The 22,506-nt window shown below is 33.1% G+C and overlaps 4 protein-coding genes across 8 annotated transcripts in view; 2 read left to right on the plus strand and 2 right to left on the minus strand.

Annotated features, from left to right (window-relative positions):
- Nucleotides 1-15,148, plus strand: part of Cngl (Cyclic nucleotide-gated ion channel-like) — a 249,881-nt gene extending 234,733 nt beyond the window's left edge. The window contains exons 9-24 of the mRNA XM_088181395.1: nt 639-722; nt 2,058-2,211; nt 2,524-2,685; nt 3,939-4,038; nt 4,103-4,241; nt 4,308-4,554; nt 4,618-4,794; nt 4,858-4,974; nt 6,454-8,545; nt 8,608-8,707; nt 9,611-9,884; nt 10,826-11,229; nt 11,297-11,490; nt 13,554-13,737; nt 13,809-14,076; nt 14,138-15,148. Coding sequence (XP_088037521.1) covers nt 639-722; nt 2,058-2,211; nt 2,524-2,685; nt 3,939-4,038; nt 4,103-4,241; nt 4,308-4,554; nt 4,618-4,794; nt 4,858-4,974; nt 6,454-8,545; nt 8,608-8,707; nt 9,611-9,884; nt 10,826-11,229; nt 11,297-11,490; nt 13,554-13,737; nt 13,809-14,076; nt 14,138-14,437 — 4,996 coding nt within the window. The 3' untranslated portion in view covers nt 14,438-15,148. The remainder of the gene's footprint in view (nt 1-638; nt 723-2,057; nt 2,212-2,523; nt 2,686-3,938; nt 4,039-4,102; nt 4,242-4,307; nt 4,555-4,617; nt 4,795-4,857; nt 4,975-6,453; nt 8,546-8,607; nt 8,708-9,610; nt 9,885-10,825; nt 11,230-11,296; nt 11,491-13,553; nt 13,738-13,808; nt 14,077-14,137) is intronic.
- On the minus strand, nt 10,184-10,726 carry LOC148237467 (uncharacterized). The gene has a single exon (XM_088181319.1). It carries the CDS (start codon nt 10,490-10,492, stop codon nt 10,184-10,186), a length of 309 nt encoding a protein of 102 aa, XP_088037445.1. The 5' UTR covers nt 10,493-10,726.
- A 310-nt stretch (nt 15,149-15,458) lies between the features above and the next one.
- Nucleotides 15,459-16,861, minus strand: LOC148237468 (ankyrin repeat domain-containing protein 40-like). Its single transcript, XM_088206015.1, has 4 exons — nt 16,656-16,861; nt 16,314-16,588; nt 16,108-16,241; nt 15,459-16,039 (listed from the first exon to the last, which is right to left on the minus strand). The coding sequence occupies exons 1-4, from the start codon at nt 16,793-16,795 to the stop codon at nt 15,860-15,862; spliced, it is 729 nt and encodes a 242-aa protein (XP_088062141.1). The 5' UTR covers nt 16,796-16,861; the 3' UTR covers nt 15,459-15,859.
- An 850-nt stretch (nt 16,862-17,711) lies between these two features.
- On the plus strand, nt 17,712-22,496 carry waw (Translation factor waclaw). 5 transcript variants are annotated; one of them, XR_015812653.1, is made up of 12 exons: nt 17,712-17,826; nt 17,911-18,097; nt 18,162-18,284; nt 18,356-19,080; nt 19,142-19,273; nt 19,375-20,768; nt 21,099-21,252; nt 21,326-21,459; nt 21,524-21,622; nt 21,693-21,821; nt 22,173-22,256; nt 22,319-22,496. XR_015812653.1 is itself a non-coding variant. In XM_088205574.1 (11 exons), exons 1-11 carry the CDS (start codon nt 17,750-17,752, stop codon nt 22,442-22,444), a joined length of 1,932 nt encoding a protein of 643 aa, XP_088061700.1. In that variant the 5' UTR covers nt 17,712-17,749; the 3' UTR covers nt 22,445-22,496. The 5 variants fall into 5 exon arrangements, 2 of the variants coding, with proteins under 2 accessions (XP_088061700.1, XP_088061701.1); XR_015812652.1 differs by having other exon boundaries at nt 19,375-21,252; XM_088205574.1 differs by lacking the exon at nt 19,375-20,768 and having other exon boundaries at nt 21,137-21,252.
- Nucleotides 22,497-22,506: the final 10 nt, after the last annotated feature.

Genomic DNA, 22,506 nt, shown 5'->3' on the forward strand with positions numbered 1-22,506 from the left:
TTTATGGGATAAATTAAATACTCTTATCTTTAAAATGCTACATTGTGTGTGTTTGGAAAAATCCCTTTTTGACTTGTAAGCATGAATCCCTTCTTCTTTTAAAATAAAAATAAATATCCATATCGCGATTATAATATATTTTTTCGACACCACTCAGCAATATTGAATGTATATTGAGGGGGTAAAATTAAACAGGCTTCGGTCGTTCATTTATATTCAGCGAATAAATTTTCGTTTCGCGCCGCTGTGAAAAATATATATATGTATGTATAATATTCAGGTCAAACGCCCCGCTCTTGAAAATTCCTGAAATGAATATAAAGCCGGAACAGTGCTGATAATTAGCATTCGAAACAAGATTTGAGGTCGGAGCGGCGTAGATAGCGCTGGAAAATGTTGCCAGTTGTAAAAACAACATAGGTGCGACTGATTTACATTCAAATGCGGCTATAAATAGTGCTTGTGTGAAAGCAAGGGGGAATTACGCCAATCTCGGCAAATTAATACATATAATTAATTGTTTAATATAATTATAAGTAAGTGCGGGTAAATCAATATTTGTTTGGGTATATTAGTTGCGATAATGCTAAGGGATTAATTTGAGCGGCGATCAGTGATACTGAACCTTTGTCGCGTAGGGCGTCACAGTCAGCGGACGGCCCCAAGTCTCTGCCTAGGCGCGGTCTCAAGTCGCGACTGCTGCAGTTCAGGTCCAACGGAGGGTACGTCTCAAACCACAGTTTTAAACTGCACGTGACATAATCAGTTAACGTCGTTCTGAATCAGTATAAAACGACGGAATCGAGTAAATATATTCACCTATGATCACAGATCGACCAATCGACTACAAAGCTATTTGCGATCGCCCACGTCTAAAAAAAATTGAAAGTATATAGAATTCAACTGTCTCATAAACTGTAATAGGATATCAGAATGAAACAAGACAACCAAATCTGGATATTTTGCCACTGACGGACCAGCAACAATAATATGAATAGCAAGTCACCCACAAAGAGTAAGAGTTTGGCCAATTCTATTATATGTGAACCACGTGACTCTCGTCAGTATATGTAAAACAATGATGTTGGTAATTAAATCAAAATACTGAGGTCGACTAATCGATCACTACGTGATCTCTGATTGAACAATTTCAATGGTTGTTTACGCTCACAATTAGTGAGATTATCAATTGACTCAGAACGACGTTTACTGCTTTGCATCGTAAAGTTTAAAACAATGGTTTTCACGAGCACTGAAAAAATATATATGACGATGATGATGAAGAATATAAATTATTATAAAAAATGAACGAACACAAATAGTTTTATTCGAGGAAAACTGTATTTTATAAATAATATATATTATATTACATTAATTGTATACTATATTATCAAAAAAATATATGTATATATTACATATAGTATATATTTGCGTTGAACTTTATTATTTTACCCCGGTTTTTCGGTGTTTGTTACGAAAATTTATAGTAGACCCTTCATCATTGTCGCCGCGCTGTTGTGTGAACTTTTTAGTGTTTATTTTATTTTATTGCTTTACTTTTCTTCACATAGAAAATCTCTATATTTATCTACCGCCCGTTTCTATTGCTTCGTTTGCATCCCGACTCCAACCCCTTTGTGTCAACCCTTAATTTGAATATAAATACCTGAATCCGTGGCAGAAAATTGGAGGCTGTTCGCTGACGTTCTAACTTTGGATATATAAGCCATTTATACAATTCATATTGTATTTTGGTACATCGCATATCATATTTATATAACGTGTATAAAAGGTTTACTGTTCAGAAAATGTTTTTATTTTTAAAATGTGCTTATTTTATTTTATGATATTAATCCAAAGCAAAGTTTTCGAACAGCCTTCAACTCATTTTTTTATGTATTTTTTTGCATACTTTATCGTAGATATATCATAGCATTTTTTGTTCTATTAAATTGCGTTTTTACGAATTGAACTCACTGTTCGAAAACTTTGATTTTTTTATCAATAAAAATATAATAAACAATGAATATGTGCTAATTTGACTTTTGTGTTTAAAGATACGTGTTTACGATTGTGAGCTACTTGATTGGTGTTTTTATCTTCGCTACAATTGTGGGACAAGTCGGTAATGTCATCACAAACAGGAATGCAAATAGATTAGAATTCGAAAGACTATTAGATGGTGCCAAAACTTATATGAGACACCATAAGGTAATCGAGTGTATTTTTTTATTAAACCTAACCAAAATGAGGCCAACTCAACAATGTGTCGTCATTTTATTTCATTATAATATAACAATCTTAGATCAGAAGTATCGTGCAAGTATATTTTATAATAAAATACAGATAGAGAACATTCAGAACATTAAGAAAACAACACACAACTTATGATCTCCCATACTTCCACCACTCAAATTGTTTAGTTGGCCTTATCAGTTTTATATATTCTAAATGTATTATACCTACATATATTAAATTAAATTTTGACACTTTGAATTGAAATTGCTTATGAAATTACAACAGGTTCCTGGTGGTATGAAAAGGAGAGTTTTGCGTTGGTACGACTATTCTTGGTCTAGGGGTCGAATCCAAGGTGGCGGAGATATAAATACAGCTTTAGGACTCTTACCAGACAAATTAAAAACAGAACTAGCTTTACACGTTAATTTGAGCGTTTTAAAAAAAGTGAGTATATGTCGAGGTTCAGGGGATCACAAGTCGCTTTACCATGTCAAAATCCATAGGTAAATTTAAGATTATTTTTGACCACGCAGCGCCAATCGCTGATGTCGAGTGTTCAAATATCATTTTGTATTTAGTCCACCTAACGCAAGCATCACGACTATTTTACAATACATAATGGCCCTTACATAAATTTATTTTATTTTCCATATTATACACAAGCAAAAATACATACATACAACTACACTTAAACGCACCTTTTATTATTAAAAATGAACTCTAAATAACTCTAAATAAGTCGAAAAAATTCTTGAGTTTGACAAAAGCTACATCAATAATTTAATGAATTGTATCCTAGTGCTCCTATCAAATAGGCACTAGGATACAGTTACAGATACAAACCGTTCTTGTATTGACGTTCAATAAATTCTGAATCTTCTTTAATAACAACAATGAGTTCTTCGCTTTGTTGGGATTTTATACAATTAAGATTTGGACTAACCTATCATATAGAATACGAATCACGAATAAATTGTTAAAGTGACACGCGCTCCGCACAATTAAACCGAGCATCTTAGACGTCTTATCACAAACTTCAGCGATGTGCATACATATATCTATATGTCACTCTCAAGTATATCTGGTTAGCTATAAGCAAATTCTGTTGGGAAAGGAGATTTGAAAAATGTAAAAATATGATAATTATCAATGCTAAAGTGAATCCATATTTTACATGTACTCCGAAACTCTTTCATGTCAACATAATAATTGACAAATATATAGCATTTATGAAAATAAGAAAGAGCAGAGAAACGAAATTTAATCGCTGTGGTACTCCAGAACGAGCGAAATACTTGACGACATCAGGCTCCTGATACAACTCGTATATTTCGTTATTGTACGGGCGACGCCAAATAGCATCCTCACACGTAGAAAACATGCAGTCACTGTTAGTCACTATTCCTAAGTCTTCTGGATTTACGCTTTCATTTTAAGTGTCTTATTATATATATATATTTAATTATATTATAAATATTTAATAATATTATATTATAATCTAATATTTTTAATAAATGTAAAAAAAAATACTTACAAATAAATATTTTTGCGAATTGGAAAATCGGATTGGGTGCGGTAAAACACGCAAGAACATAAAAATGTTTAATTTTTAGATACGGTAAAGCGACTTATGTAGCAATATTTTTTTACAACTTTGATTATTTATTACATATGTATATATTTTTAAATAAAATCAGGTGACAATATTTCAAGAATGTCAACCAGAGTTCTTGCACGATTTAGTTTTAAAAATGAAAGCGTACATCTTCACTCCCGGTGATTCAATCTGCAGAAAAGGTATACTAGTACTTTTATAAAATTTATAAAATAAAATTATTTATGCTTTTACTTACATTTTCAGGAGAAGTAGCTAGAGAGATGTTCATAATAGCCGATGGAATTTTAGAAGTTATATCTGAAACGGGTCGAGTTTTGACCACTATGAAAGCCGGAGATTTCTTCGGCGAAATAGGAATATTAAATTTAGACGGACTGAATAAGTATATCTTTATTATTTTTAAATATAATATTTGATTGGTATTATATGCATATTTTTTCAATCAAAGGCGAACAGCTGACGTCAGATCAGTGGGATATTCAGAACTCTTTTCATTATCTCGCGAAGACGTATTAGCCGCGATGAAAGATTATCCAGAAGCGCAAGAGATCCTTCAAACGCTCGGTAGGAAACGGTTGCAAGAGGCTAGAAATTGTTCCAGAAAAGCTAAAGGTGAAACCACCGAAAATAAAGTAGAAGGCGACGACAATAGCGGACCAAAAAGGATTGTTCATAGGCTACGAAGCGATGTTAAGGTATGAAATTATTTTTAAAAATGTCACTTGAATTATTTCAATACTTGACTTTGGAACTTTCAGGGGATAAGAAACGCACTTAGGAATAGATCTAGGCCGTCTCGAAGGTCTGCAAATGGCGATTCGTTAGAAATGAGAACAATGGGAACGTCTAGTAATGCCAGCACAAGTGGGTCAGTGCCTAAAGGGGTATTGAGAAGAATGCCGAGGGTGGAGAGTGATGAAACTCATCATGCTGAGGTAATTATTCCGATTAAGATGTTTTGCAACCAAACGAGATCTTATTTGTATGTATGCTTTAAGGATGAGGGCAGTGGAGGTGGAGAGCATAGTTCTGGTCCTAAAGAAGAGAAGGTTATATCTCCATTAGGCGCTGGATTACCATTGCTCGCTAGATTAAAACTGCTTAAAGAAAGACAGGTATATAAATAACAAGATTTTTGTATCAAATATAATATAATCCTACTTATATGTACATAGAATTATATTTTTACAATAAGTTATCTTAGCTTTTTATATCCTCAATTTACGCTAAAAAAATATTTATTTAATTTATAATATTTATAAACATACATTGCACGAATAAATATTAAACATTGTTTTATGCTCTATATTAAATTATAATTTTTATTACAAAAAATATTTTTAAAATGCTTATTTTGTGATGCATAATTTACGTTTTCATTATTTTGGCTTAGTTAAATGCATTACTATTATATTCTTTTTTGCTGCGATCAAATCACATTGTTATGCCAGAAAAAAATAATGACCAAATTTATATGTAAACTTTCGAGTTCATCAATAAAACCACCTTTTATTTAATCTATAAGACCACATGCAATTTATAAACCTACATCGGCGAAAGAATCAACAAAGATAATATTGAATTGAATCGACAGGTCGCAAATACCTTAGGGAAAAATTTACTTACAGAGAATATTACGCTATTAAGTCATAAATGTCGGAGGGTACCTGATACAAAAGTAATCGCTTAGCGCTAGATGCAGACCGGTACCCACCATTCGTCTTAATAATAAAGAGCAACACTTAGGTTTTTCAATTGGCTGGCGCTATTGTTCTATACAACATGACGCGATATTGCAGCGTAATTCAAAATATTTACCAGACACAAAACTTCTTATTAGAAATTAAACGGATCATAACAAATCCAATAATCTAACAAAATCATTTAAACAAGTTGCTGTAAATATAATTTGATTTGAGCATTTGCACTGTTTTTGTGTTTTGTTTGACACGTAGATATACTCATTTATTTTTGAAGTTATACTTTACAAAACTTAACTTTCTAAAGTATATCAGCAACACATATAAATATAATAGGTCGCTATAATAATAATAAAAATGTAGTTTTGTAATATATTTAGAATTTAAAAATATATAATGAAAAAAAAATATTTTTTATTTTTTGAGAAATTTGAAGGTTTCTCGAAAGTTCTCATAAAACATTTTTCGATAAAAAAATTATTTAATACGAATATTTTTAAATACCTTACAATTACTAAAAAAAATTAAAACAAAAATCCGCTAAATACATAGCTGCGTTCAGAGCAGGTAGTTAAAAAGGACAGGGATTTCTGATTAGCGCTAGTTAGCAGTCGTTTTTTTATGACGGCTTCCTTAAATATTTCACATTTTGGTTAACAAAATATTAAGATGCACAGATCAATGACTTAAGAATGATTTTATTATTAAGGTTTTAGCAAGGATTCTTTCGCTGGGTAAATGAAACAGTATAAAGATTTTCTTATTTCTTGAAAAGTGAGAAATACTAATTTAGCATAATCAATTAAAACGATAAATTTTTTAACTATTAAGATTGTTGTAGAGTTTAATTTGTCTTTACAAGTAGTTTAACTAATTAATTTTGTTGAATTATAGGAACGCGAAGAAAAAGAAGCTTGCAGACAACGCGGTGTAACCATTCCTCAAGTTTCCGCACCACCTCAACACACACCTTCGACGTCAACGCCGAGCGAGCCAGAAGTAATCGGTGCCGGACTACCTCTTCTACAGAGACTCTTACTTCTGAAGGCAAAGGAAGATAGAGAAAAAAGCCTTATGACTCTTCATGCGAGTGGCGTAGAGAAGGCCACTCTCAGCAGCAACCCTCCGTCCAGTACTGACACTATAAGTCCGAGCTCGTTGAAGAGCCCATTAAGTCCGACGGTAAAAACCCTGAGTCCTCTCCCGAAAGGATCAGAATCCAACTCTCCCGGAAAGTCGCTCAGCCCTACAACCAAAACCTCTACTAGAAAAAACTCTTCGGGTTCCAGCGATTCGTCCTCGAGACCCAAAGTTAGCTTTAAAGACAAAATCATGAAGCTCCAAGAAGACGGAACTTCAGTGACCCAGCCGCTGGTTAGCGAAGTGGACGACAACGACAAGAAGTTAAAATTAAGTGATAAGGTGCCTATAGTGTTAAAAAGTGATAAACAGCAGCCATCGCAAGCCGACGGCAAAACTATATCGATACCCGCTAGTGTAGTTAATAAGATAAAATCGCCAGTTAAAGCTGTAGGTTCGACTTTTAAAGACAAATTAAAATTGCTTCAAGGTGCTCCCCCTGTTAGTCAAAAGGACGCTCTAGTGACAAACTCAGTGCCGAACAAATTAGAAACTAGTGTTAAGAATGTGAACTTAGACGTTAAATCAGTTCAGCAGCCCGAAACCAAAGACGATGCTAAAGAATCAAAAAAGCCATGGTCCAAGCTTAAAAAAGCCGCTATTCTGAGCGAATCCCAAGACGAACCGCCTAGTGGCACCTCGAGCAGTCCTAAAGAGAAAGTGTTTCCGATTGAAAGTGCCAAAAAAACAGCTTTACCTAAGTTAGAGTTAGAAGATACTTCACACTCACCCGTTACGTCCTATGATACAATAATGCCATCCCATAGCGGTATAACTAGCGATAACAATAACGTAGAGATAGACAATAGGAACGTAAGTAATTTAGAAAACGCATCAACGCACTCTTCGAAATGCGAAACTATATCCAAAGAGTCAATTAATGTGAAGAGTTATGCGACCACCAGCGACCCCGAGGCTGGCCAATCGCAGAAACAGAGTGATACAAAAAATGTGATAAAACCTGCCCAAAACAGTGTTAGACTAACGAGAAAGAACAAGAGTTACGTTTCCGTGGAAGATCTCTCGCCAGAATATGGCATGCTGCCGTTCGTTAAGAAATTGAAGATTTTAAACGAGCGCCAGAAGTTAGCGGAATTAGAGAAGGAAGTCAAGAAAGCGAGGAGTTCTAGCTTAGATTGTGCCGATTCGGTCATGGAAAGGGACGTTTTGACGAGGAGCAATTCTGAAGGGAGCTCAGTGGGGCATCACTCCTTCGGCAGCAACCAAACTGATTTGCCTTTCATCCAACTCTTGGACGAATCCCAAAACCCCCTCAGTCCAGAATCGAACGAAACTCTAGAAAGGCAAAATTTGAAATCTATCCTAAAGAAGCTTTCAGAAGACGCGCAAAACCAAGAACCTCCTCATTTCAAGAGATTAATCAGAGCGCCAACTATCGAAGGCTACGCTGCCAGACATTCTAAATTTGCCAAAAGCGTTACATTCAACCGAGACACTTTAACGTCTCCTCCTAACAGCGCTACAGAATCAAAAACTCTATTTCCTCTATCGACGCCTTATCAAAGACTTGCTAGTGTACAATCTACTGACTCGATTGAAAAATATGATGCGGATGACACGTGGATCTGCGACGAACAATCCGACGCAAGTACTCCAAATAGCATACCAATAAGGGATAGCGATCCTTTAGACATTGGTAGGTCAGCCCTAATCAAAGATTTGATAGACAAGAGAACTAGTGAGCTTGAAACATCATTAGATCCCAAATTTAGATATGCCAGTTCAGCTATTGAAGGATTACGTCCTGAAGAAATTAGAGTGCCATCTGAAAAACCCAAGCTTCATCTTATATCGGCAGTGGCCAACCAAAGAAAATTATTTAGAGGTCTTAAAATAATATTTTAACAAATTTAATCATGCAATTTACTTAATTATATTATTTTATAGGTTCTATAGAAGAGCAAGAATATTTTGGTGAAGTGTTAATGGGTATTAAACATGTTATACAAGGACATTTACATGAAGTTCAAGGAAAATTTCAAGATAGGTATTATTTTTTTATTATGCAATCAATATATACGTATATGTTACAGTGAATGTGTATCATATCCGAATGCATTTTTACTGCTAGATAAATATAATTCAACTGCTGCTCTAAACTATCATTGATACTCAATTTGACAGTTGCGAAACGTCTATTTGCTGTTCAAACCCAAACCTAAGCTAAGCGAAATAAGTAAACCCAATGATTTATTTGATCTAATGACTCATTTAGGTTAAATTTGGATTCGAATAGCAAATGAATCCTAATTAAATTTAAATAATTAAAAAACGACCACTGATGCCGAACTCCCCCTCCCTCCTGGAAAACCTGAAATTACGTCCCCGATTCTAAGCTAGAAAATCTCGAGTTGTCTCTCAAAAAATATATAAAAAAATTATCTTGAATCTTTTCCGAAAATATTTTACTAGGAAAGTCTAAATACATTTTTACCAGTAGATACATATTTATACTAGTAAAAATAGAATTTAACTGATAGGCGCTAGTGAAATAATATACTATTTTAAAATGTCTATGAAACTCAATTTGACAGTTGCGAAACGTCCATTTCCTATCAAACCCAAAGCTAACGTAATAACTAAGTGATTGATTTTATCTAATAATTCGTTTGGGTTAAGTTCTGGTTTTAACAGCAGATAGACGTTTAGAGCAATATATAGTTTCACTAGCACCTATCAGTTAAATTATATTTTTAATACATAGTTGCAGGGCGACATATCACATGTTAATGGCAAAATGTTCCGAACGTACATGTGAATAAATAGTTGAACTGATAATCAGTTAAATTATATTTTAACTAGTGAAAATATTCAATGAAACATACACATTTGCTGTAACATATAATATACGTATTAATACCGGATTGGTTATCATTATGGTGGTTTTCAGATTTACCAATTTGGAATTGGAAGTAAAAAAACGTGATGAAATAATTACTCAGCTACAAAATAGAATACAAGAATTAGAACGAATAGGCTTTACGCCTACTAGTCATGGATCAGAGCTAGGACCTCAACGAGTTGAAATCCGTTTGCAAAGAACGAACTCTTTGGAAACTGATGATAAAACTATATCAGAAGAGGTCACTCATGAGATTGATACAATTTCAGGACTCACAGCCAGCTCCGGAAGCGATGAGATGTCATTGGATCAGGGATTTATGGTAACACTATAAAATACCTTACATGAATATGAAATCAACAGTATTATTCTATCCTTAGATTAACTAGTATACATACCGTACAACCATTTTTCGCTTTTGTAACAAATATGAGATGTAAAATATTAATTTAATATCTCAAAAAATTAATATAAGATGAAAATCTTGTTTATCTTTTCATTGTTATTTAATATAAAATTCGCTTTATTTTGTAGGTGTTAATAATAGTGATTGTTAACAGAATGAGACAAATATTATTTGCAAAAATTGTTTATTGATTCATCGACAGCAATACGATATGTTTATTTTTTACCAATCTTCTTTTTCTTGGCCTTCCGCGCGTTCTTCTTAGCAGTCTTAATCTTCCTCTGGCTCATCCAAATCGGATACTGGCCATTCTTGGCCTTAGTCTTCTTGGATTCTATAGTGGCACATCCATTTTCTTCCATTGTCACATCAGTCAAGTCCTTCGTTATCTCTTCACGCTCGATCTTCTCATCATTGGTCAAGCCAAGTGTCTTCTTGAGCTGCTCGACATGCTTCACATAATTCTTCTCCCTCTTCGCTTTGATGTTTCTCCTACGAGACTTACTCCTCAGCGACTTGGCCATTGCAAAACGCGTGAGACTTCTATGAAGTCCGGTGTCAAACAGAAATGACAACAATAATAATTCTGAGCAATACGAATTTTTATTATTTTTGTACTACTTTGGAGTTTTGGATGCTTAAACTTTTTTGCTTTTGAAAGCTTTACCTGTGAGTAAAATCTCTATTTCTTAGAAATGCTTATCATATTTGTCCTGAAACTGAATCTTTTCATCTTTATTTGCATTTAAAAATGCAAGACAAAGTTGTAACAATCTTCTCCCAAGCTGACAAATTGTAGAAGTTAAATCGTATCAAGCATTTGACATTGTTTTAATAAATTACATGGTTATTTTCAGAGAGGAGATTCCTTAGACACAGTATTCACATCTTCGCCACCATGCGTGGCAGCGTTGCTTGAAGAAGAACAAGATTTTGCATCAAAATCAAATGCTTCAAGACAGAACGATAATGTGGTATCTCCGCCATCTGAACACGACGACATCGACGCAGCTACACTAGAAAGTCTAACTCAAACAGCCCTAGCAATGGAATTAGATCAGTTGACCGAATACCAAGCACTGCGCGTCAAAGAACTCTTACTGCTTAAAGAGAAGGGCAAATTAAGTGCTAAGCAATTAGATTTGAAATTAGAGCATCCTGATATAACTTATTCTAGACATCGAGCGAGAAGACTCAAAGAGAGAAAGTCATGGGAGGAAAGCAGCGATCAGGAAAATATGGAACTGCAAGATTTGCCAAGGTATTTTTTGCTTCTATCTAAATGAAAAAGTAATGGTATATAATTTATATATGAAATACAATTTCAGATCACTATCACCGCAAGCTTTGAGTTCTGAAGAAAGAATGTTACTCAGTCCGGGATCACAAAGTGGTACGAAATCAAAACGTTCCCAACATCCGTTCCATTTATTCGGCTCTCATTTAGATACAACTAAAAGCAAAATTAAGAAAACTTCATCAGTAGATACTGGAATTCATCATACTGGAACTAAAAATGGAGGTATAATTACACTGTACAATAATTTTGCATGGTAAAATTTCAAGTAAAATTCATAGTCTACTTTTACTTTAATAAAATACTTTAATTTTTATTATATTTTTACGATTCATTCTTAGTAGATAAATAAATAATTAAATGAAACTGAGGTTCATTATAAATTTTACAGAATTCTCGTTTTGGTTATATGAAACCGAATTTTAACCAATAGGAGAGCGCAGTTATCCCTTCTCAGAAGTAAAAAATCTACGTCAAAAGCAATAAAATCGTTTCGGCACCGTCGCAGTGAGAACGCTCGTTACCGAGCGTTCCCACTGCGACGTCGCCGACACGATTTTATTGCTTTTGACATGGATTTTTTGCTTCTGAGAAGTGATAATTGTTTTTGCGCCCTCATATTGACCAAAATTTGATTTAAATATATTTTATTAGCAGTCCGTAGTTATATCGGTAAGGATAGATCATATTTTTAATATCAAAGTGCAGACAAATTTTAGAGCAATATGCGAGATGCAACGTATCTGTACTTCTTCTTCTACTTATTTTCCCCTTAGAGATGAGTTTTGATGTTGACGTAATAAAAGTTTTAAAACTCTAATTAATTTTAGAACATTCATTGCGTCAAGTTAAGTTTGTTAAATTCGTGTGGGTTAGGTTTTGGTTTGAACAGAAAATGGACGTTTCACAACTGTCAAATCGAGTTTCATTTACATTTTAGAGCAGCATATAATTTCATTAGCGCCTATCAGTTAAATTATATTTTCGCTAATAGAAATATATATCTACTGGTGAAAATGTATTCGGATTTCACTAATAAAATATTTTCGCAATAAATTCGAGACCGTTTTTTAAGACTTTTCTGAGGGACAACCTGAGAATTTCTGGTTTAAAATCAGGGACGTCATTTTAGTTTTTTCTAGGGTGGAGAAGTTCGCAAATCAGTGGTCGTTTTTTTAATATTTCGATTTCATTTTGATTCATAGTATTTCATTAAATACCACTCATTTTTCTGGCCAAATTCACGGGGGGGGGGCAAAAGCGCCTACCTGCTCAACCTCCCCCCCTTCCTTTAATTGACACCCATTATTATATATGTAAAATTATGTACTGCAAATTTATAATTACTATTTTTATAGCATGTATATTTTTTTGTTATATTTATTTTTTTATCAGGTATTCAGATTTGTGCATTGTATAAAATATATATTTATTTTTAAAATGCTTTTATAACTTATAATTGTAGCTCTTCAAAATAACTATTATGTTCAATCTCGAAAGTTGCTATGTAAATAAAATATAAGTTTTTTAGTTTAAAGTTTTAAAAATAATAGAGAAAAAGTGCTATATTTTAGATACACATATAAAACTGGGGAATAGCATTCTATGCATAATTTGTTGAGTTAAAGTGACAATATTTTCTTCATTCAATGATAAAGCATTGGTCTAACGCCTGTTATGTTACAACGTAAGATTAAAAAAAACGGGATTGTAACCTTCTGCAGGGAACAACAAATCCTCTGCTGTGCTGGCATTTGTATATGTCTTTCTGTGGGCCCAATGAAGTAGGCCCTCTCTGAGATGCGCGTTCGAATGCCCTGATACCGTTATAAAGTGAGATTCTGAGAAACTAAAATTGAAAATTCGATGAGTCACCCCTTATCTCGCCGTACCTGTAATTTTCTTTCGTCGTGACACCTGTAGTCGAATTAATAAATTTATAATAATGTAAGAGGGGTGTGTAAAATGGGAAGGATGTCCTATAGTGATAGTGCATAATATTATTAAAGTGTAATCCCAAAAAAATATTGCATATAATTACGAAACAAATGTTGCCGTAAAAATGAGATAAAATCGACTATAATATAAAAATTTCACACACCAAAATAAAAAGTTTAAAATCTTAGATTTAATTTACTTTATTATAATCTATTAAAATCGATAATAAAAATTACACCAAAGCAAAGCAAAATTATCTTATTTTTGTGGCAAAAATCTTGTTGGACAGTGTTATTTACCTTAATTAATAATATTTTAACAAATGACTAAATTTCAATTTTTATTTTAAGGGTCATCTGGATCGGAACACGAGCATAGAAAATTCAGCTTGGGTTCTTTCTTTGGTTACCATCGTGGACATCACTCAAAGCACTCTTCCAATATACACATGCCTGGGGTTAGAAGAAACACTCATCACGATGAAAGTGTTATACTTGACATGGGGAGTGAATACGCTTCGAGTGATGGCAATAGGTAAGCCTTTTAACTTTACTTTGTCGTTCACATAAATTTATAATACATACCCGAATGTATAATATAAGCAGTTCTTCTACAAGCACTAGTAGCGGAGATTCAGATTACATGCCGAGAACGCCTGCATTCGAACAGTTCCACAGCAGGCGGGATTCTGGAAGTAGTTCCATAGCGTCGAGCAAAGGTAGAAGCCCTCCGAGTCGCGGAAGCGGCGGAGATTGGGAAGTTGTAATGTTGGCCGAAGAATTAGAAAGGAGAGAAAGAGACGAGGCTCGAAAGACTAAAAGTAAAAATAGTCAACGACGAGGAGAGCCAACGGTGCTAAGAAGCTTAGAAGAAGTAAACTCTTACAATAAAATATAACTTGTCTCAATTATTTTTAATTGCTATATTTTTATAGGAATCTGATACTCCAACGACGCCACAACATCACGGACTCGATTTCATCGAAGTAGAAGACTTGCCACATCACTCCGAGTCTGTTAGCTATTATTCTCCGCATCGGTTGCAAAAAACTGGCTCGTTTTCAGGACACACGTCGGCCACGGCTGAATGGTTGCATAGGAGATCTCGAGGATTAATTTTAAGAGCGTCTAGTTTAGAACATCCGGAACCATCTAGATCACCTTCGACGTCTGGTCTTCCGGGGCGGCTCGATTCGAACAAATCCTCCAGCTCCGATAGCCATAAAAGACTCTGATGCCTCGCTGGTGATTTTCAAGCTATCGAGCGATTGTATCTAGTACAATATGTCCACAATTGGCGTTTTGGTATTTCACACACAGTGAACGCGATGTAATGAATTGAAAAATATATCTTATGTGATAGAACTATACGAAATTATACAAAAGATATATAATTAACACTAAACGCAGATTTCCATTTCAATCTTCTCTTACTTCTAATACTCGTTAATTGAATTAATGTAGATATTTATATACCTGAGATATATATCGGTATTTATGTAAATTTCAAACTGATCACTTAAGAAAAATATACATTAATATATAATATAAAACTGAATTTAGATACATATATTGAGTGTTAAGCATGAATATATAACGATTAACATTTTTCAATACGGATTATTATTTTGAAAAAATGCCAAATATTATGAGTTATACATTTAAAAGAACTATTTTAAAAAAGCCAAATTATCGTAAATAATGACGAACGATATTTTTATCTACAGATATTTTTTTATATATCATTTCAATATTCGATTCCTATAGATATACGAAAAAAAATAGAAGTATATTAACAATTTTAACGAGACGACTTTAGTTTGCAAATGCCAAATTTTCCAATAGCAAACAAACCAAATCTATTACATATATAAAACAAATATGTCCAAATTTTTATGATTATAGTGATTATATAATCTATGAGATTTATATGTATATCAAAATACCAAAATACGGACACAAAGTATATATATTATATTATTATAATATATATATATATTATATTATTATAAAAAAAAATATAAATATAACTACTGTTTTTAGTTAACAAATTATTAGGTAGTTTATGAAACGATATATTGTATACATATACAAAAAAATATAGGTATTTATTAAAATTATTAAAAATGTTATATAATAATTATATAATATATAATTGAAAAATAATTAAGGACGTTGAAAATTGTATCTGAAAAATTGTTTTTTTTTCAATAAATATATAAATTAAAAATGAAATTATGACCAAGTTACAACATGTTTGTTTTAATGTCATTTATTATTTAATCAAGAAATTATTGTACATCATAAATCGTTACACACATTTATATAATAATATCAACCCATTTACGGGTTATTAGGGGAACACTTTTGTCATATTTTACAATGGATTTTTAGAATTTTTACGATTGCCATAAACCTATGATTAAACCTAAACATTTAACATTTTTAGATTATCAAATACACAACAGATTTTATTTTTTAATAAATATGTCATTACAAAATCTAGCTGCATTTAATTATTTATTTGAAAATAATACTATTTGATCTAAATATTAAAAATAAATATAGTGTATATTTAATTGTAAATTATAAAATACAATTCGCAATATGTTTAACAAAAAAATAAAATGAGATCATTATAAGGCAGATTGAAGAATTTAATATAATACAGTTTGATTCTTATTAGCTGAAATAGATGGATAATTATTTGAGGAAACGGAATGAGAAATTAATACATTTTCTTTCAAAACAACTTCAAGCTCCTGCATCGGTTTTAAGCGACGGACGTCTGCATCACATCTTACCCGAGTATCCGGCAGCTTACGAATTCTACTGACCTAAAATTAAATAATCATAATAATAAACAATAATCATCTCTCGCTATATTGCATAAAAATAATCATACCTGATCAGGATGAATCTCTAATTCTTTACAACAAACTTCTAAAAGACTCTGGTAAGTGATGGAAGAATTCAGTAATTCGACTTCAATAAAATCGGAGTCTGCCGAATTAGCAATACGCACTTTAAATAGCTTATCTGTAAATAATATATATTGATTAAATATATTTATATGTATATTACTAATCTACAATTATATACAATACATACCATCTTGTCCGTGTATAGAGAGTCGACTGAATAATTCACTTCTATTAATCATATTGTGCGGCAAATCGTTGGCAATCCGTTCAGAATGCGAGTGATAATTTAAAGTTTTACATGGCGAATCGTTAACTTGTAATATCGCAATGATTTCTGCAGAAGTGGTCAACTCTCTCGCTGTTAATCCAGATTTAGTTTTTAACGTTTTATCAGCTCCTCTCGCAATTAGCAACGAAACCATTGCGATGTTGTTGATCTTACACGCACAATGCAATAAGGTCCTTTTAAGAAAGTTATACTTTATTGTATTATACTAACAGAAGGATTTATTAAGTATATTTATTTTACCATCCATCAATTGAACCTCTGGCGTTAACGTCAACGCCGCTATCAATAAGATATGCAGCATGCAATAGATCTCCTTTATAAACGGCTTCTGTTAATTCTATATCAGCTCTATCGGCTCTCACGCCATCGGAATGATCCATATTGTGACAATTAAATCATACTCGTGCGCTTGACAGCCGCACTATTGCAATTTACAGTTTGGCAATAACACTAATAAACTTGACCAAGCATTTACAATTAATATCGGGATACTTTTCTATATAAAATAATATAATGCTCTATCTAGTAATTAAATTACCAAAAATGTTTTTAAAAAACAAGTTTTTATAAAATTATATAAATGAAGATATTATAATATTTTATCATATAATATACCTGTATTTTTATAATTTATAGCAAGCATACATCACTTTATCACATTGTAGCAGAGTATCAAGCTCATTAGTTAAGGTCCCGTAGCATGTGATCAAACCGGGGAAAGTTTATTGATCCAAATTCTACTATAATGTTTTCCAATGCAAATGCTTCAACTGAGTCGTCCAGTGCTATTTTGTACTGCCTTATATACCTAATTATGAATCCTCACGAATCTTAACAACCGCATGATAGATGGGTCAGAAAATTAATTGCGTTTCACAGTTGATTACAAGAGTAGTGTCGTCAAAATAACGTAGGTTGCCTTTTAAGTATCTTTTCCAACCATCAAGTACACTCTTTAAGAGAAAATACGCACTGATGAGCACCTCTTTACGAATTTAAAGATAGTGAAAAATATAGATGAATTTCATACGCAATATGCCATAAATATATTAATTTTGTTATGTGTGCTGTAATCTCCAGCTCTATAATAATTTTAATAAAATATATGCTTATTATAAAGATTATGCTATTTAATTTAGTACATATATTTTATAAATGTATTCTTTGAATATTGTACATTTTTCAATAATATATTTGCTTTACTTTAATTATAATATATAATTCAATTTTATTGACATTCACGTAACAGATGCACAAAATTTAATGGGTTATATACAAATTTACGAATAAAATAACACATGTCAATTTGACAGTTACTTCATCTGGAGGCAAAAATGCCTCTAGCTGCTCACCGCTTTTCTAGATCACTTTTTTCAAAGTATTCTTACACAAGATGTTACTTTTTAAAGAGGTTATGATTTAATCTAAAAACATATGAATGTATCTCGTTTAATAAAATAATTTTTAATGTTAAAAAATATCTTTTTATTTGCAGATTTTTCGCTAATGTACCTAATATCGCCGAAAATAAAGAAAGTATATTTCCAATCGATCGATTAAGAAATTTTAGTATCATAGCTCATGTAGATCATGGTAAAAGCACATTGGCCGATAGATTATTGGAATTCACCGGAGCTGTGAAGCCAGGAACGGCTAAAGCTCAGATGCTCGATCAGTTACAAGTACTGTTTTTAATAAATGTACTTATTTAATGCTTACATTTATTTTATTAATATTTTATTTAAGGTAGAACGCGAAAGAGGTATAACCGTCAAAGCTGTCACTGCGTCGCTTAATTTTACTTATGGCAATAAACTTTATCTATTGAACTTGATAGATACTCCTGGACATGTTGATTTTGCAAATGAGGTAATTTTTAATAGTATAAAAATATAAAATATATACCTAGTATCATTATATAATTTTTTATTATAAAATAGGTTGTGAGATCTGTTCAAGCTTGTCAAGGTGCAATATTATTAGTCGATGCCGTTGAAGGTCCTCAAGCTCAGACGGTGGCCGTTCACAACTTAGCGAAAAATAATAATTTAAAAATTATACCGGTATTGAACAAGATTGATCTTCCCAGAGCAAATTGCGCAAAAGTCAAAGAACAACTTCAGAAGTTATTCAAAATCGATCCCGCTGATATTTTAGAAATCTCGGCTAAAAAAGGATGGGGTATAAAGGAAGTCGTTCAAGCGTTGATCGAACGTATTCCTCCACCGCCCGTTTGTAGAGATGGATTCTTGAAAGGTTTAGTGTTTGATACGTGGCACGATAAATACAGAGGTGTATTATGCGTGACTTACATACAAAATGGGACCGTAAATGTCGGAGATTCGGTAAAATGGCTCTCTTTCAACAAACAACAGAAGGTGAAATACATTTCTATTCTGAAGCCAGACGAACAGTCAGTTCAACGAGCCGAAGCCGGTCAGGTAGCGTTGATTGGTTGCGGTCCTAGGAACGGAGGTGCTGTTGGAGATATACTGCTATCGGCCAATGCTCCAATAGCAGAGTATCACGTGGAAGCTAATGAAGTGCGACACATGGTTTACGCTGGTATATTTCCTGAAGATCCAGCTCTATTTGGAAATGTAGAAGAAGCGATCAATAAGTTGTCTTTAAACGATTCAGCCGCTAGTATTGCCATTGATACGAGGTTCATTATTTTTTTATGACTTATCATACGGTAGCATCTAATAACTATGTTCATTAAACAGTCCTGCTCTAGGTCAAGGGTGGCGCATTGGATTTTTAGGACTACTTCATATGGAAGTGTTTACTCAGAGACTTTTGCATGAGCACGCCGTAAAAGCAATTATAACAGCTCCTTCTGTACCTTTTCAAGTCAAGTATGTTATTGTTAACACTACCGATCACACATTAGCGTATTATTTATTAAGAGGTGCAAATACACATTCACAAAAGATTGACGTATGTTATATATTTTTAGGTTTTCACAAAGTGGGTTAACATTTACCAAAAGTACTGAAATTGAAAAAAAAACAGGTTTAATATGTGCCGGATTAAAAATCCCTAAAGGCGCCTGAAAGTAGACTTCTTAGAGGACTTTGCATTATTGATGTTCTGCTTCATGATGCTCCAGGCTCTTGTATTCTAGTGAAGATATGAAGAGCTTTTGCTGTTTCAAGTTAGCCTAATCAAAGGCCTATAATAAACATTGACTTTTGTTTCATAACAATATTCAATTAGGCATTAATGAGGGTCTTTAGACATGCAACTTTAATAGCAAAGATAAATTCTTTGTTGTTTTAAAAACAGCTAGTGCAAAAAAGTATTGTATTTCCTCTTGTTCTGAATTCTCATGTTTTTTATTTATTTATTTTGTATTACAAATCTGACCATCATGACTTGACAGGTTTCCCCAATGCGTTCTGCTACCAAGTTATATAGTTTTTGCGTAATTGTTTCTCTGGCGATTGTTCACATTTTTCCAATGAGTGATGAGCTTGAAGTACTTTGAAACATTATACGCAATTGTTTATTTCTTTCAGGACATGATGATATATGACCTTTTGATCACAATCTCTTTCCGGTTTTGTATATTTCTAAGAACAATTTGCTTTGTTATGTCCATTAAAACATAAAAACAATAATTATTGTACTCACTAATGAACTCTAATAACGTTAATCCTCTATAGAACGTAATGGCGCAGGCTCCCTGTGTGTAAGTGCGCCTTATGATGGTCTAGTCCAGTTCTCGGCAACCTTTTTTGGCTGCGGGTCAAAATAATTAGAATGTGACTATTAAAAAGACTATTCGGGTCAGTGAAAATTTTTGGTCCTAACAACCATATATGTGGTCTAGTCTTGACATCGTAACACATTAAAAAATAATATTTGCAGAACTGAAATGGGTCACTTCAAATCATCAAACGGGTCACTTGGTGACCCACGGGTCATAAGTTGCCGAGCCCTGGTCTAGTCTTTGTAATGTAACTAGTGGATTCAGTCTCGGGGTGCCCGTGGGGGACCTTTTATGATCACAACTCCTATGTCGACGACAACCAAGTTGTCATGACTGTGATTTAGATTGTTGCCAGTTGTTGCCTATCATCTGGATTGGGGAGAGGGTTCTGAAATCCCAAACTTCCAAAATTTAAAATGAGTTTACCAAAATATCAAAAAAATTACAATTCTCATATCTTTCTTATAATTCATAGATAGGATATAATTTCAAATTCATGAATTTATAAGTTTGACTTTAATGTCACTTGAACCACATTTTAAAAATCGATTAATAATAACAGGAATTCAGGATAAATAAATGATGTATATTAGTGCACAAATAAATGTTTTGGTTGGTAAAGTGTTAGGTACATATATGTATTTATACCAGGGCTGTGGAGTCGGAGTCGGAGTCGGAGTTGGAGTCGTGGAGTCGTGGTGTTTTGGCCGGAGTTGGAGTCGGAGTCGGAGTCGTGAAAAATGAGCGACTCCAAGCATTTTTTAAATTATGAAATTTATGAATTTTTAATTGCGTAATAATGAATGTGTATAGCGTATGAATATTAAACGTGTAGAAAAACACCAAAAATACCTGATAAAACTAAACTTTTTTGAGTCGGAGTCGAAGTCGGAGTCGGAGTCGGAGTGGAGTCGTGTTGTTGATAAATATCGGAGTCGGAGTCGTGTTTTTTTTTAACGACTCCACAGCCCTGATTTATACAAATTGATAATTTTTTTTTGTTTAGATTAAAAGGCACAAAAATCATAAAAGAATATAAATCAGAAATTATTACCATAACAAATCCAGCTAAACTCCCAGAGGATCATTATTTAGAAGAGTTTTACGAACCTTTTGTCATTGGTAAATAATACAAACCTATTTCTAAATACTATTTTATATATTCTAACTGACTAATTTTGTTTATTTTTAACAGCCACTATAATCACCCCATTGAAGTACTTAGCGCCTGTCAATGCAATGTGCATGGAACGTAGGGGTATTTCAGTAGCCACAACAGTCATGGACGACGAATATATCTTAGCACAATTCAGAATGCCTTTATGTGAAGTAAGCAAGCTTATTTGCAAAAGTATGTCAATTACTTTGTCAATATCAAATTGTATTTTTTCAGATTGTGATGAATTTCCATGACTTTCTCAAAAGTGTGACTTCAGGTTACGCGAGCTTCGATTACAACGACGATGGTTTCCATAAAAGTCCTTTAACAAGAGTATGGTTTTAGATAAATTAGCTATATTAAAATGATGGTGCATAATGTATTTATTGTATATATACAACAGATGGATATTAAACTCAACGGTGAAGTTATAAAAGAACTCACACAGATCATACACATCAGCCGTATTAAATCTGAGGGTCATCGCATGGCCGAAAAATTAAAAGCGACCATCCCTAGACAACTCATTAATGTATGTATGGCTTAAATTTTATCATATTTAATTGCTTCGTTATTTAGAATCTCAACCTTCTTATGCACTCGACAATGTCCATCTAATATTAACACTTCACAAGGAAGCGATTTGTCTGCAGCACCACCTAATTAAAGAGTGCCGAGGCTAAATGCAGCTCTAGTGATCCTTTGTAACATTTTTAATAGTCCCAATTATTCCTAGAGGGCCGCATCTGTATCTGTCAACTAGCATGAGTTTTATATTTGCTCTATATATTTTTTTAGCGTAAAGATTGAGGCTATTTTAATATTTAACAAGATTTCTGCACTTTGCTTTTATATAGTAACTATATAATAAACATTATTGCAGATTGCTGTTCAAGCATGTGCCGAAGGACGCGTTGTAGCTAGAGAAAATATAAAAGCTTACAGAAAAGACGTCACCGCCAAACTTGTAAGCTCATTTCATAATACATACTTTAGTATTGAAAATATTCCATTTTGATGATGTTTCAGTATGGCGGAGATGTCACTAGACGCATGAAGCTCCTCAAACAGCAAGCGGAAGGTAAGAAAAAAATGAAGAGCGAAGCGACAATGAAAGTCCCAAGGGATACTTTAGTACAAATATTGAGAAGGTAAACTGTTAATAATAGAAAATTATTTTTATTGATAATAAAAATATTTAACAATCGATTATTTTA

The sequence above is a fragment of the Plectrocnemia conspersa genome, unplaced genomic scaffold, assembly GCF_051122295.1.
Source record: "Plectrocnemia conspersa isolate PC_06_02 unplaced genomic scaffold, ASM5112229v1 ptg000002l, whole genome shotgun sequence".
In the NCBI taxonomy this organism is placed as follows: domain Eukaryota; kingdom Metazoa; phylum Arthropoda; class Insecta; order Trichoptera; family Polycentropodidae; genus Plectrocnemia; species Plectrocnemia conspersa.

Coding starts and splice junctions, on each gene's coding strand:
- LOC148237467 (XM_088181319.1), bottom strand. CDS start 10,492: ATGGCCAAGTCGCTGAGGAGTAAGTCTCGTAGGAGAAACATCAAAGCG.
- LOC148237468 (XM_088206015.1), bottom strand. CDS start 16,795: ATGGATCATTCCGATGGCGTGAGAGCCGATAGAGCTGATATAGAATTA. Junction 16,589..16,655: donor AGAGGTTCAATTGATGGATG/GTAAAATAAATA, acceptor CTTTCTTAAAAG/GACCTTATTGCATTGTGCGT. Junction 16,242..16,313: donor CTCTATACACGGACAAGATG/GTATGTATTGTA, acceptor TATTATTTACAG/ATAAGCTATTTAAAGTGCGT.
- waw (XM_088205574.1), top strand. CDS start 17,750: ATGCCTCTAGCTGCTCACCGCTTTTCTAGATCACTTTTTTCAAAGTAT. Junction 18,285..18,355: donor ATGTTGATTTTGCAAATGAG/GTAATTTTTAAT, acceptor ATTATAAAATAG/GTTGTGAGATCTGTTCAAGC. Junction 19,081..19,141: donor AGTATTGCCATTGATACGAG/GTTCATTATTTT, acceptor TTCATTAAACAG/TCCTGCTCTAGGTCAAGGGT.